We start from the raw sequence: 14,089 nt of genomic DNA on the forward strand, positions 1-14,089 counted from the left end.
CCCCAGGAAAAAAACAACTTTTAGACTCTGGTTCTGTGGTGCAGTCAGTCAAGAGCGGGAACCGATGCTGAGGACAGCTAAGAAGCCTCTGGTGTAAAGTCTTATTTATAGCAGCGCAGGTTCTAGCAGTCCCCTTTGAAATGCAACATGAAAAATGATCCTGAAGGGTATAAATAAATGGAAACATCTGCTTGCATCTTTCTCTTCTCCTCCCCCCTCCTTGTGTCCCAATCTGCAGGACTGTCTAGCCCACAAGGGGTGCATCTACACTGTAGAAATAATGCAGTTTGGCACCCCTTTAAGTTCCATAGCTCTGTCCTGTGGAGTCATGGGACGTGTAGTTCTACAAAGCCTGTAGACTTCTCTGCCAAAGAGTGGTAGTGGCTCATCAAACTACAAATCCCAGGATTCTGTAGGATGGCACCCTGGAGGTTAAAGTGGTGTCAAACGTCATTATTTCTACAGTCCAGATTAATCCCTGGAGAGTGGGGACTGCCTAAGAGCAACTCTCTTTCTTTCTTTCTCTCTCTCTGAATGTTACATAATAAGATTGGAAGCTCTTGCCACAGATTAGAGTTGGCATCCCCTCACTCAAAATGTTGAAGACAGTACCTTTTGTCTGAGGGAAATAATCCATGGATTTATTTAAATGTAGTATGCTAAACTTGCACTAGTAGTTGTATATTTGTATGACAAGAAAAGGAGCCATTAAGTCTAGGAAACAGTTTAGTGTGATGTGGGTTACTTAAGTATCATGAGGAGAACAAAATGTTTCTGGCAGCAGACCATCTGTACTAGCTGGTATAAAAGAGACTGCAACTTATGAGTTCCTCCTCCTGTTTCTGTTCATGTTGCCTCCTGAATACTGTAGATCATAATCCAGATGCAGTTGCTTGATATATACTGGAAGGTTAAGAGTGTGTGTGTTTATGTGCCTTCAGGTTGCCTGTTGACTTATGGTGATCCCACGAATTTCATAGGGCTTTTTAGGCAAGGGTCAGTTGCTTTTGTAGAGGATTTAAAAAAAGCATGTGTCTTTCAAAAACAACACTGTAATTTTCTCATTTTTGGAAGCGTAGAACGGAATCTGAGAAATGTAGGGTAGATTTATGTGTTGGTAATTATTTGTATTAAGCTTTGTTTGGGTGTTCATGATGTTCAGGTGGCTTTTTATGAGCTGTGTGATTTAGATATGTTTTTAATTTTAATAAATAAAATTGTCAGCTATAGTAATACTTTGAAGTAGTGTTAAAAGAAGAAAGTGCCTTGTTTAGCTTTACTTGTTTAGCTTTAGGAATTTCACCAAGAGAATGTGATGGTCCATGCCCTTGGAGGGATCCTAAGATAAAATTTATTATTGATACGATAGCTATGAATACAGTCGGCCCTTATTATACACGGATTTTTTATACACGAATTCAAGCATACACGGTTTGAAAATGTTCCAAAAAAGTATACATTTACCTTGATGTTCCATTTTTTATTAGGGACACCATTTTGCTATGTCATTATACTTAATGGGACTTGAGCATACACGGATTTTGTTATACATGGGGGATCTTGGAACCAAACCCCAGCGTATAACAAGGGTCCACTGTACTTTTCTAAGATAGTCACTTCTCATTTTTCTGTTGTGAGTGTGAATGTTCGTCAGTGACACTGAATATGATTTTGCTTGAACATAGTGAAAGTATTGGTGTGACTTTCTTTACCATAGGATTTGTGCCTGCCATCCAACTTTTCACTTTGTAAGTGGTTTCCGGATGTTACTCTTCATTAAAAGTATCATCAGTGTTCTATAAACGCATAATGTATAGGCCAGTGATGGCAAACCTTTTAGAGGCTGAGTGCCCAAACTGCAATCCAAAACCCACTTATATATTGCAAAGTGCCCTGTCCCTCTGGCTTTCTAGTAACAAACTCTGGCAAACTCTGTGCTGGGGTGACAGGACATGTGCCCACAGAGAGGGCTCTGAGTGCCACCTCTGGCACGGGTGCCATAGGTTCACCATCACTGGTATAGGCTGTTTTTTCCACTTCTAAACTGTGACATTAAATTCTTATTACTGTGAACGTTTTTGAATGCTGAATGTCATAGTGATTGTAAGTTCCTTAATATAGCAAAATAAAGCCATCATGGGCTTATTCAGGTTTCATTCGTTTTTTGCCAGTAAACAATATCAGTAAACTATAAGCTAGCTGAGATCAGTATCTGTTTCTGCTCTTCTTCCCAGCTAACTCTGACATTTCTCACCATGAGGAACATTTTTTAAAAATGGACTCATGGTATGTTTGATGGAGACTCATTGTTAACTGCTGCTTCTAAGAGCACTTTTCATAAACAAGCACTAGGACAACTGCTAAAATTGTTGCAGTATTCATGTGTTTGTCGCTCAAGGCTTTATTATAGCAATATATTTTAAATCAAACCGGAGGCTACAATTTGTTCATGGCATGACAGATTATCTCCTGCATTTTATTACTTCAGAACGGAGTGTTCACACTTGTTTAGTTTCATATTCCATAACTAAATAAAAGGCTTGGTTAAGTCTTCCAGATCTCCAAGTCTGTTCTTCACTTAGCTACCATTGGAAAAAGTTGTGTTTAGTCATATGGTAGTTTTTCTTGTATCCTCTACAAGTTGACTACCTAGTTCTTAGCACATATGGAGATGTTCTTAGTATGCCCTTTTTGCTCCCATCATATATTAAAAACTTTCTCCACAGGTCCATAAAAGTTAGAGCAGAATTGTATGGCCAAGCAGCGTAAACTTGGGGCCTTACCACATCACATGGTTATAGTAGTATTATTCCACTTTAACTGCTATGGCTACATCAAATGGGATTTGAAGTTTAGGCAGAAGCACTTAGGGGCGGGATACAAACCGCCATATAGTACGTCTTCTATACGTACTAGGGTTAGGAAGGGGCGGTGCTTCCGCACCCCCCTAACCCTAGTACGTATAGAATACGTACAACATGGCGGCGCCCCTTCCACATGGGGGCCGCCATGTTTACGTACTGGACGCATAGCGTCCAGACGTGTCGCGCGCCTATGACGTCGCGAGTCCGCGCCAGGCGCCTCACGACGTCATAAAGGCGCCGCAAAAAGAAGCTCCGAAATGGAGCTTCTTTTTTGCTCCGCGCGGGAGCTGCGCGGTTTGGCTGCTGCGGCTCCCTCGCGGAGCAAATGGCGCCGGTGGGAGACCGCCGCAAAGCGGCGGTCTGTATCCCGCCAGAGTTTTCAGCCAGAGAGTTCTTGAGTCTCCCTCAACCACAAAACTCCACAGGATGTTGCCATGGCTGTTGAAGTGTGTGTATTTCATACAGCACTCTTATATAAACAGTAGTTCTGTGATTTGTTGGCTTTACAAATACAACACAGTGTGATAACTAACAAGTATTTTTGATTTAACAGTGTTCTTATTCTGTGCTTCTAAGAACAGTATTCTTTTTATGAGTGTATCTCATTCATGAACTACCATGAGAAAAGTATTGACTGATAGAAATGTGATGTCTGTCTGTTCGTAGTGGAAAAGAATAGGACTAAGCCTTACATAGGGGTGGTATTTTGCATGAGGGATAATTCATAGCAGTTAATGCTATCCAGATTTTCTTTTAACCAAGATATAAGTTAAACATTGGTGGCTGTTATTGTTGTTTGCCTTCACATTGTTTCCAACTTACGGTGATCCTGTCATGGTGTTTTCTTGACAAGATTTATTCAGAGGGGGTTGCTTTTGCCTTTCTCTGATTCTGAGAGAGTGTGACTTGCCCATGGTCACCCATGGCTTCCATGGCTGATCAGGTATTCAAACCCTGGTCTCCAGAGTTGTAGTCCAGTACTCAAACCGCTACACTACGCTGTCTCTCAAACATTGACTAGTGTTGACCATAGTACCGGTACATCCTTTTAACATAACAGTACTAAGACATAATGCATATAAATAAAAAGATAATTAGACAAGCAAACGATATTTAATGACATACCTTAGTAGCGAAACATAAAAGAAAAAGAAAATACTTAATTTTCTAAATCTATTATACATGTACTCATGCACACACACACACAACTTTTGTTTCTAAACTTATCTTCTATTACATTTAACAGCCTTCCATAAGTATTTTCATTTCCATCTCTCTACTTAATAATTAACTTCTCCAGCTCTTGTTTTATCATCAATAAAAATACCATCCAATTCTACTATAATCTCAGATATACAGTTATTATCCTAATCTATCTACTTATATACATATATACTATCAGTTTTAAGAAAACTTTTCTGCAGTGTGATCTCCGCCTGATTCTATAAAAATTTCATCCAGAAATATCTCACTTAATGGCTTATATTGAAAAGAGAATTTTGAAAGCTATTTTCTGACATACTTAATTTAACATTGGTTGGATAACTTCCATATTGTGGTCTTACAAAAAATGTAAACTAGTGAATAATTGGTGGGCTTTACAATACACTTTTGATTGGGCTTTACAGTAAACTTTGTGTATTATCTCTTGGTGTCAAATTACTTTCTGTGGAGTTCTTAGTTCAAAACTATTTAAAGTCTCTTTCTAAACAATTGTTGTATTTGTAAAGCCACCAAATCACAAAGCTACTTTTTACAGTACTGTGTGAAACAATATATATTATTCAGACATAAGTCTTGTGGCACGTTAAAGATTGCTAAACTTTATAACCATGAAAGGTTATGGCCAGATGAAATGTATTATTTTTAACAAAGACTTTGGTTGTTGTTTTTTGCAATGGAGTGACATGGCTACAAACCCCCCCCCCCCGACTTAAAACACAGAATTTTAAAGGTGGTTGACAATTTTGGCCAAGATTCTGCATTGGGAGACATAGCTACAGAGATATGGTTATGTCTTCCAGTGCTACCACTCCAAACCTATATTTTCAGAAGCACACTCCCTTTGCCCAGCATGACCATTTCCGTGTTGTGGGGGAGGGGGATGAGTGGAGACTTGTCCACCTCCCTTCCCATAAATGAATGCACTTCGACAGGTGTTGCTGAAACCTGTCACAGAAGAACACAGTTGGACACATCTCCACTTATTTATGTGCTCCCTGTCAAGATGGAAATGGATGGGGGGAGATGATTGGATTGCTAAAAGGTAGGTTTTTTGGGGGTACTTTTGGTTGTTGCATGCAAAACAACCATAAAAATGAGTTTTGATGGTACAGTCTACCCTTGCCATACATTGGGGATCTGTTCTGGCCCCCCAGGTAAGGCAACTTTCACATATGCTGGAGTCCTATTGAGTTGAATGCCGGTGCACACGTGCGCAGTGTGTATGTGGCGGTGGCACATGTGCTATTTTGTCCCTCGCCGTTCATGTAAGCTTAAAACTGTGTATGGCAAGGGCATGTATGCTAAAGGCACACTGTATAAGGCAGACATACACCATTATAGTTACTGAACAGAATGCCAGCCCTTATTTAAAAGGCCTCGGAAGAAGTTACTTGGTGCCAAAAAGATCATAAAGATGACACAGTAAGTCTCTGTTAATAGGGATACTTTTTGTCTATTAAACAAACACCTGTGTTCTTTGAAATACAATATTAAATCCACAAAAGACTTAGCAGGTAGAGAAATAATCTGAGATGCTTATCAGGAATGACCAGCAGACTCATTGGTGTGGGAGGCGGTGGAAGTAACTCATTGGCATGGATGTTTTATGTTGTAGTTACTGAAGTACACTGATTCTTCCAGTCCTCTTAATTGACATGTTCCTCTGTACAAATGTGTGTTCACAAGTCTGGAACACTGCTCTGAATGGTCCATTAATTTGTGGATTGCATATTTTGCTTTATTTGGACAGTCTAGTTTCAGTTTCAGGTTTCCTTAGGAAGCTTAATGTATGTCAACATTTGGAAGAGCAACAAAAACTTAAATTTAATGTTTTTCATTCATGTAATGCTGCTGAATTGTGTGTTAGTTGATGCCACCATGGATTTTTGCTTTCAATACTTTAGGTGCTGTGTGATATAATTTAGTACTCCAGTATGAGGAGCTATCTGATTTGAACAGCTACAGTATTTTAGGCACTTATTCTAATGTGGAAATACAACAAATAATATTGAGAGTTTTTGAATGCAGTGTTTCTGTGGATTGTCAGTACAATCATACTTTTATTCATGTAAAAAATTGCTGTAGCCTTTGGTCCAAAACACACACAACCCATACTCTCATGCCTGTCAAAAGTCCAAAACACACCACAGAAACAATCCAGTTTGAGACTGCTTTAACTGCCCTGGCTCAATGCTATGGAATTCTGGAAATTGTAGTTTGTTATTTGTTGTCTGTGGCACCAGAGCTCTCTGACAGAGAAGGCTAAATATCTCACAAAACAACAGTTCCCAGAATTTCCTAGCATTGATTCGGGGCAGTTAAAGTAGTTTCAAACTGGATTGTTTCTGTGGTATTTTGGGCTTTTGACAAGCATGAGAGTATGAATTGTAAACATAGACATGCCTGATTACTTCTGTTACCTTATTTCTTAGGCTTTTCTAGCTTCAAATTTTCACTTGTTATGTTTTTTTTAATATATGCTGTGTCATGATGAATTCTGAATTGTATTTTTTTTTCTTTTACAGTGGTTTGACTTTTGCACTGAATGTAGCCAGGACGGACCTTTTCGGGCTTCAGCAGCCCTGAGAAGCTGTCAAGGTAATTTCTGTTAAAATACAGACACACTACCTGAATAGGGAAAGAGAAAAGTATACAGTAAACCCTCCACATTTGCTGGGGTTAGAGGCAAAGGAACTCCCTGAAAATGGAAAAACCACAGATAACCTGAGAGAGCACCTCTGGGAATCTCTAGGTCCTCCAGTGTAACTCTGTGGTCAAAATCTGCAGTAAATTGACATAGAATTGCATCAGAGTACCTACAAATGTCTAGAGAATTACTATTTCTAGGAATTTCTAAGTCCTCCAACATGACATCTGGCAGACTTTGACCATAGAGTTGTGCTGGAGGACATAGAGATTCTTAGAGAGATCAAATTAACCAAATCCATGAATAATAAAATCTGCAAAAGTCAAAACTGCAAATGTGGAGGGAAGACTGTATTCAGTAAAGGGATGAGATGCCTAGAGAGATTAAACATACATTGATTGATGTAATGAGGAAAATGTAGGGAGGATTGATGTCTATGCTTAGCATTTTGTTACTAGGAAAATTGGTGCACATAGATGGTCTAAAAGAGTTATGCTGAAAGGTATTATCCCATCTGACATATAGTATATTTCAGCGATTCCCCAACTCTGGTCCTCAAGATGTTTTGGACTTCAGCTCCCAGAACCTCAAGTATCTAGGCCAGTGGTCTTGGATTCTTGGAGCTGAAGTCCAAAACATCTGACAAACTAAAGTTTGGGAATCATTGATATACTATATACGTGTTGCTTATATATTCACTTAATTCTATTATCTTGACATTTATTCAATGATGCAATAATCCAAACTCCTAATTATCTTGCTGATTACCAAGAAATCTCTATATATAGCATGGTCCGGTAACTGGATGCATACAAGCTGGGGATCAATACTGGTGTCACTGGAGTTCCCTATTCTCTAGAGTAATGTCTACAAATATGTGGTGCTGTGCAACTCCCATCAATTCCAGATACCATGGCAAGTGGTTGTAAATGATGTTACAGTCTAAAACATCTCATGACTCCTAGTTTGGGTATATAAGTTTATTTCCACAGATGAAAATCTTGTGCAGTAATTCTAAGGTTGGCAATGTCATTTCAGATTTTGTAATTGTCTTCCCAGTATGCACTATCCCTAAAGAACAGACAGTTACCATAAACAGTAAGTTAGTTGCCTCCTTATAACATCAATGTGTAGTTTTATGGGATATCAAATTACCTCATGTTTCATGGTCTTTTTGAAGGTTGAAGTTAGCTATTTGAGTATTTTGCTTACAATGTTGCTTGCTTTAACTGCAAAAAGAAGGAAGAACAGAGTCTCTCTGCTTCACTTTGTTGCTCCCCCAAAATAATGTGCTGTGCATCCTTTCATATATTTGATTTACATGAATGAGCTTGTTAGTTATTTGTGGTGAATAACCTTTAAAATCTATGATGCACAGGCATTTTTGCCTGCATCTCAGTATATCACTGGAGACTAAACATGGGTCCAATGCAGTTTCCACACACTATAGAAGCCAGGCTCTTTCTACTTTCCTCTTCCACCATTAGATGTGCATTCTTTGGCCTTCTTTGCTGATTCTGTACCTGAGGGGCACCTCTACTATTGCTAGCTAAACTACAGTTTGACCACCTCAAAAGCTGAAAGGACTTCTATTGGAATCATAATCAATAAGCAAATAAATATTTCTGTGCATGCTACCAAAATGCATTGAGACGTTTTTTATTCTGTTCAGTTATCCATTCTACAAGATCTGGATGTTCTTGTGTCTGTACAGTAGGTGCACAGAAGTATTTTGTTAGGAACTTACTGTTTCTGCAATAAGAAACATTCAAGTAACTATTTTGTAACTGTTTTGTTTGAAATTATGGAGTTGCTCAATTCTTGAACTTGTTCAAGAATTATTTTGTACCTTTTAAGACACTTATTTCAAGTCATAGGTTTTTGGGATTAATACCTTATTATCTGTATTCCTTGCCTAAAGAAAACCCTATGAAATTCATGGGGTTGCCATAAGTCAGCGTGCAACTTGAAAGCATGCACACTCTTCTATAGAAATAGAGTTCAGAGTCCTTATGAGAACAAACATTAATGTTTTGTAATAATAGATTTGATGAATTATTACACACACACACATACATACATACATACATCATTCCTATCCTGACACAACAGTTCTGAAATTTAACTGGAAGATTTTAAAATGTACAGCAGAGTGAGTTAACCTTTCTACAAGGCTCGCTTCTGCCTTAAAATTCTTAGCATGTATACATCTGCATATCATTCTTTCTATCCCATTCTCTCTTTTCCTCCTACCATATTTTTTGTGATTGGGATTCTTGTAATACTTTCTGATTGTCTCTCATCATGAACTGAATTTTTAAATGTAGGGTGAAGTACTTCTTTGAACCAATCTTTTATAGTGCGTATACTTTCAGTAGTTAAATAAGTATGTTAGTATTTATAACTGTTTTGTTTTGTTTTTTAAATTTAAAAGTTATTTATATTCAAAAGAAATCTCAGTTGCAGACAACAGTATAACAAAGCAGGGGGAATAGGAGGAGAAATAACAAAAGGAGGAAAAATGACTATGTTAGTTGTAAGTTTATAAAAGCTGATCAAATGTCCACATATAAGTCCATTTGTAAATTTTGTCTATACATGAATCTATACATGAGTCTTGCAGGTGTTGTTTGATCTTCTATCCATTAGATCACAGATGGAGAAAAATGATTTTTCCAGTAATGAAGTATTAATCTTTTAGCTGTCAGCACTACATGAAAAATCCACTTCTGTTGGCCATTTGTTAATTTCCAAGAAACAGATAAATAATTTTTAAAAACCATGCACATCTCTAAATATCAAGGAACATTCTAAAACCAAATTTACTTGTGCTTACTTCCTCCCAAAACGTAACTACTGTGGGAGAGTTCTAAAACAGTTATGTTAAGGAGGTATTAGCTGTATTATGTCTCCATCACTCTGCTGATTTAGCAAGCACTTTCTTGAATAGATGTTGTGGTAACCAATGTACCCAAAAGAGCAGTTTCTGCTATATAAGATGAAGTTGAAGGTCTGTAGCTGTACTAGCTATTGATGTTAAAACCAATGGCCATTGATTAGTCAAACTTGGATACAGTGGACCCTTGTTATACGCTGGGGTTTGGTTCCAAGATCCCCCGTGTATAACAAAATCCGTGTATGCTCAAGTGCCATTAAATATAATTACATGGCAAAATGGTGTCCTTTATAAAAATGGAAAATCAAGCTTTGATATTATAAATTTATACTTTTTTTAACATTTTCAAACCGTGTATGCTTGAATCCGCATATAAAAAATCCGTGTATAAGAAGGGCCAACTGTATTCTAATTCTCTATTCTATTCTTGCTGTAAACCTCCCATGCCATATTTATTTACATGGTGTGATATGACTCATAAACTCTGATTCCAAACTAATTTTTCCATATGTTTTCCTGCCCTTATCTCCCCCCTCCCCCCCCCCCTGTTTTTGCAGAACTTCATATTTCAGCAGAGTTTTGCACAGATCTTGTTCCCATGCAAACTGATGAGGGAGAAGTTTTGGAGGAAAGCGGTTCCAAGGTCAGTGAAATGAAAGAATAAGGCTAGGATAAATGTTAACATGCATGTTGATTACTGTTCATGTATTGATTTGAAACATAAGAGGTTTTTCAAGATAGTTCTGACATTGATAAAGATGAAATTTTTACAAGAAGGCCAGTTTTCCACTCTGTGCTAATATTAACAAAATTAAATGATGTGGCAGTTATTATGAGAATGCTGCCTTTGCCTGGATATTAGCATATGTCTTGGAGAAGCTTTCTCACCTGTCTTTTGATGATAAATATTCACATTTACAGTACGGCTCTAATTTGTCATCTTCTTGTTTCCAACAAGAAAATTGCCATCTAGAAATTTAAGAAAAGGCTTTTGGAAGCTGAAGTTTAGTTTTTTCTCCTTCATTTATTATGTAGGCTGCAATTATATACCATTCCATGAGATTACATCTCATTGAACTCAGTGAGACTTACTTCTGAGTTGACATAGGTTTGTGCTGCGGATTATTTCCTAAAGGGACAGTCATATCAGTCTGTTGCAACAAAATTAACAGTTTGTTGGCACCTTGAAGATGATCAAATTTATTACATCATCTCCTTTCATGGGTTATTACCATCTTAATCAGATGTGTCTGGTGGTGCGGAGTGTAGTCCACTTATTAGTATTTAAGGTGCTACTGGGCTCCTTGTTGATTTTGCCCAATTGATGCAAGGGCATGTAACTAGGCATTGTTTCAGTCAGGGATTTCAGTGGATCAACTTGCAAGACTAGCTTTAAAAATCTGAAATCCTTTAAGTTTGCATAAGAAAAATAAAAGTTATTTTCAAAATACTGCATATTTCACGTAGGGTAGTTTTTAAGAAATCATTAATAGATTTGCATTTCAGCATGGGTTTCTATGGAACAGGGACTCATTGGAAAGTTTTGGTCTGGTTCACTTATACTGCTAGTACTCTTTAATTTGTAACCTTATCTTGTTTCTTCATAATAGATGCATACATTTGTGTTCTGCTTAAACCATCCATTTTAGAATGACATTGTATTGCGGTGGTGAACTGATCTTAAATCTACTCTACATTCACATGGCACTGTATACTGATGCTTAACCTGCACTCTTGCTTGCAAATTATTTTTACATGAAACATCAGTCCTTTTTCTGCTTACTCCTGCTTTTCCACTCTTTGGCCAACTGTCATTGTAGAAGTGACTTATTTCCCTGCCCTGAAAATCCAGGAGTGTGTGACAGTGGCAATGTTCAAGCCAGAAGGAGTGAGATCTGCATTTATTTTTCAAAGGATTAATGTCTAGATTACTGAATAATGTTATTGCACTTGTTGTAATATTGTTTATCCATCTTGGCAAGCATACTGTTGTGCTAATAGTTCACATATATACAACTTAGAATCATAGAATCATAGAGTTGGAAGAGACCACAAAGGCCATCCAGTCCAACCCCCTGCCATGCAGGAACTCTCAAAGCATCCCTGGAGCAGCAGAAAACAAGCTTGCTCCCTCCTCAATATGACATCCTTTCAAATATTTAAACAGGGCTATCATATCACCTCTTAACCTTCTTTTCTCCAGGCTAAACATCCCCAGCTCCCTAAGTCGTTCCTCATAGGACATGATTTCCAGACCCTTCACCATTTTAGTTTCCCTCCTTTGGACACGCTCCAGTTTCTCAATGTCCTTTTTGAATTGTGGTGCCCAGAACTGGACACAATATTCCAGGTGGGGCCTGACCAAAGCAGAATATAGTGGCACTATTACTTCTCTTGATCTAGAGACTATACTTCTATTGATGCAGCCTAAAATTGCATTGGCCTTCTTAGCTGCCGCATCACACTGTTGGACTCATGTTCAACTTGTAGTCTAGAATCATAGAATCATAGAGTTGGAAGAGACCACAAGGGCCATCCAGTCCAACTCCTTGCCATGCAGGAAATCGAAATCAAAGCATCCCTGACAAATGGCCATCCAGCCTCTGTTTAAAGACCTCCAAGGAAAGAGACTCCACTACACTCCGAGGGAATTTGTTCCACTGTCAAACAGCACTTACTGTCAGGAAGTTCCTCCTAATGTTGAGGTGGAATCTCTTTTCCTGTAGCTTACATCACACTGTTGACTTATGTTCAACTTGTGGTCTACTTGGACTCCTAGATCCCTTTCACATGTAGTCTTGTTCAGCCAGGTCTCCCCCATTCTATATCTGTGCATTTCGTTTCTCCACCCTAAGTGCAGTACCTTACATTTCTCTGTGTTGAATTTCATTTTGTTAGCTTTGGCCCAGCTTTCTAGTCTATTCAGGTCATTTTGAATTTCGATCCTGTCCTCTGGGGTATTAGCTATTCCTCCTAATTTGGTGTCATCTGCAGATTTGATGAGTATGCCCCTAATTCTGTCATCCAAGTCATTGATAAAGATGTTGAATAACACTGGGACCCCACTGGTCACTTCTCTCCAGGATGAAAAGGAACCATTGTTCAAAACTGTGGGAGTTACAAATCCATGTAACAATTACCTTGTCTAACCCACATTTTACAAGTTTGTTTGCAAGAATGTCATGGGAAACCTTGTCAAAGGCCTTATTGAAATCAAGATATACTATATCCACAGCATTCCTTTCATCTACCAAGCTGGTAATTTTATCAAGGAAAGAGATCAGATTTGTCTGGCACGACTTGTTTCTCTGAAACCCATGTTGACTTTTTGTGATTATGGCATTGCTTTCTAGATGTTCTCAGACCCTCTGTTTAATGATCTGCTCTAGAATCGTTCCTGGTATTGATGTCAGAGTAACTGAACGATAATTGTTGGGATCCTCTTTTTTCCCCCTTTTTGAAGATGGGAACGACGTTTGCCCTCCTCCAGTCTGCTGGGATTTCTCCTGTTCTCCAGGAGTTTTCAAAGATTATTGCCAATGGCTCCGATATTACATTTGCCAATTCTTTTAATACCCTTGGATGGAGTTCATCTGGTCCTGGAGACTTAAATTCATTTAAATTAACAAGATATTCCTGTACCATCTCTTTACTTATTCTGTGCTGAAATTCCCCTATTCTGTCCTCAGCTCCATTATCCTCAGGTTGAGCACCCATTTCCTTTTCTGACAAGACTGAGGCAAAGAAGGTGTTGAGTAATTCTGCCTTTTCTCTGTCCCCTGTTAGCATTTTGCCATCTTCTGCACAAAGTGGCCCTATCATTTCCTTCTTCCTTTTGCTGCGGACATATCCAAAAAGCCCTTTTTATTGTCTTTAACCTCTCTAGCAAGCCTGAGTTCATTCTACGCTTTAGCTTTTCTGACTTTACCCCTACACAGGTTAGCTATTTGTTTGAACTCCTCCTTGGTGATGTCTCTGTTTTTCCATTTCTTATACATGTTCCATTTAAAACTTAGCTCAGTTGAAAATTCCTTAGTCATCCATCCTGGTTTCTTGAGACACCTCCCATTTTTCTTTCTCACTGGAACTGTTTGAAATTGTGCCTTCAGTATCTCTCTTTTGAGAAACTCCCATCCGTCTTGAATTCCCTTCTCTTTTAGTATTTCTGACCATGAGATCACCCTCAATACTTCTCTAAGTTTACTGAAATCCGCTCTCCTGAAGTCAAGAATGCGTGTCTGACTATGTCTGGCTTCTCCTTTCCACTGTATAACAAACTCCAGGAGAACATAGTCACTTCCACCTAATGATCCCACCACTTGCACCCCATTAACCAAGTCATCCTTGTTGGTTAGGATCAGATCTAAAATAGCTTGCCCCCTTGTTGCCTCTTCCACCTTTTGGACAGTGAAATTGTCTTCGAGGCAAGTGAGGAATTTGCTAAACTTTGAGGATTTG

The 14,089-nt window shown here is 38.4% G+C and overlaps 1 protein-coding gene across 9 annotated transcripts in view; it reads left to right on the forward strand.

Annotated features, from left to right (window-relative positions):
- TNRC6B (trinucleotide repeat containing adaptor 6B) overlaps positions 1-14,089 on the forward strand; it is a 154,280-nt gene that overhangs the window by 1,932 nt on the left and 138,259 nt on the right. For 2 of the 9 annotated variants that reach the window (XM_089523662.1, XM_089523663.1), the window contains exons 2-4: positions 6,614-6,686; positions 7,774-7,833; positions 10,189-10,274. In XM_089523662.1, the coding sequence (XP_089379788.1) occupies positions 6,614-6,686; positions 7,774-7,833; positions 10,189-10,274 (219 nt within the window). Of the gene's footprint in view, positions 1-5,491; positions 5,511-6,613; positions 6,687-7,773; positions 7,834-10,188; positions 10,275-14,089 lie in introns of those variants that run through there. The other 7 variants (XM_089523665.1, XM_089523666.1, XM_089523670.1 and 4 more) reach the window with 5 other exon arrangements.

This window comes from Sceloporus occidentalis, unplaced genomic scaffold, assembly GCF_023333645.1.
Source record: "Sceloporus occidentalis isolate IW3139 unplaced genomic scaffold, rSceOcc1.0.p SCAF_5, whole genome shotgun sequence".
Lineage (NCBI taxonomy): Eukaryota > Metazoa > Chordata > Lepidosauria > Squamata > Phrynosomatidae > Sceloporus > Sceloporus occidentalis.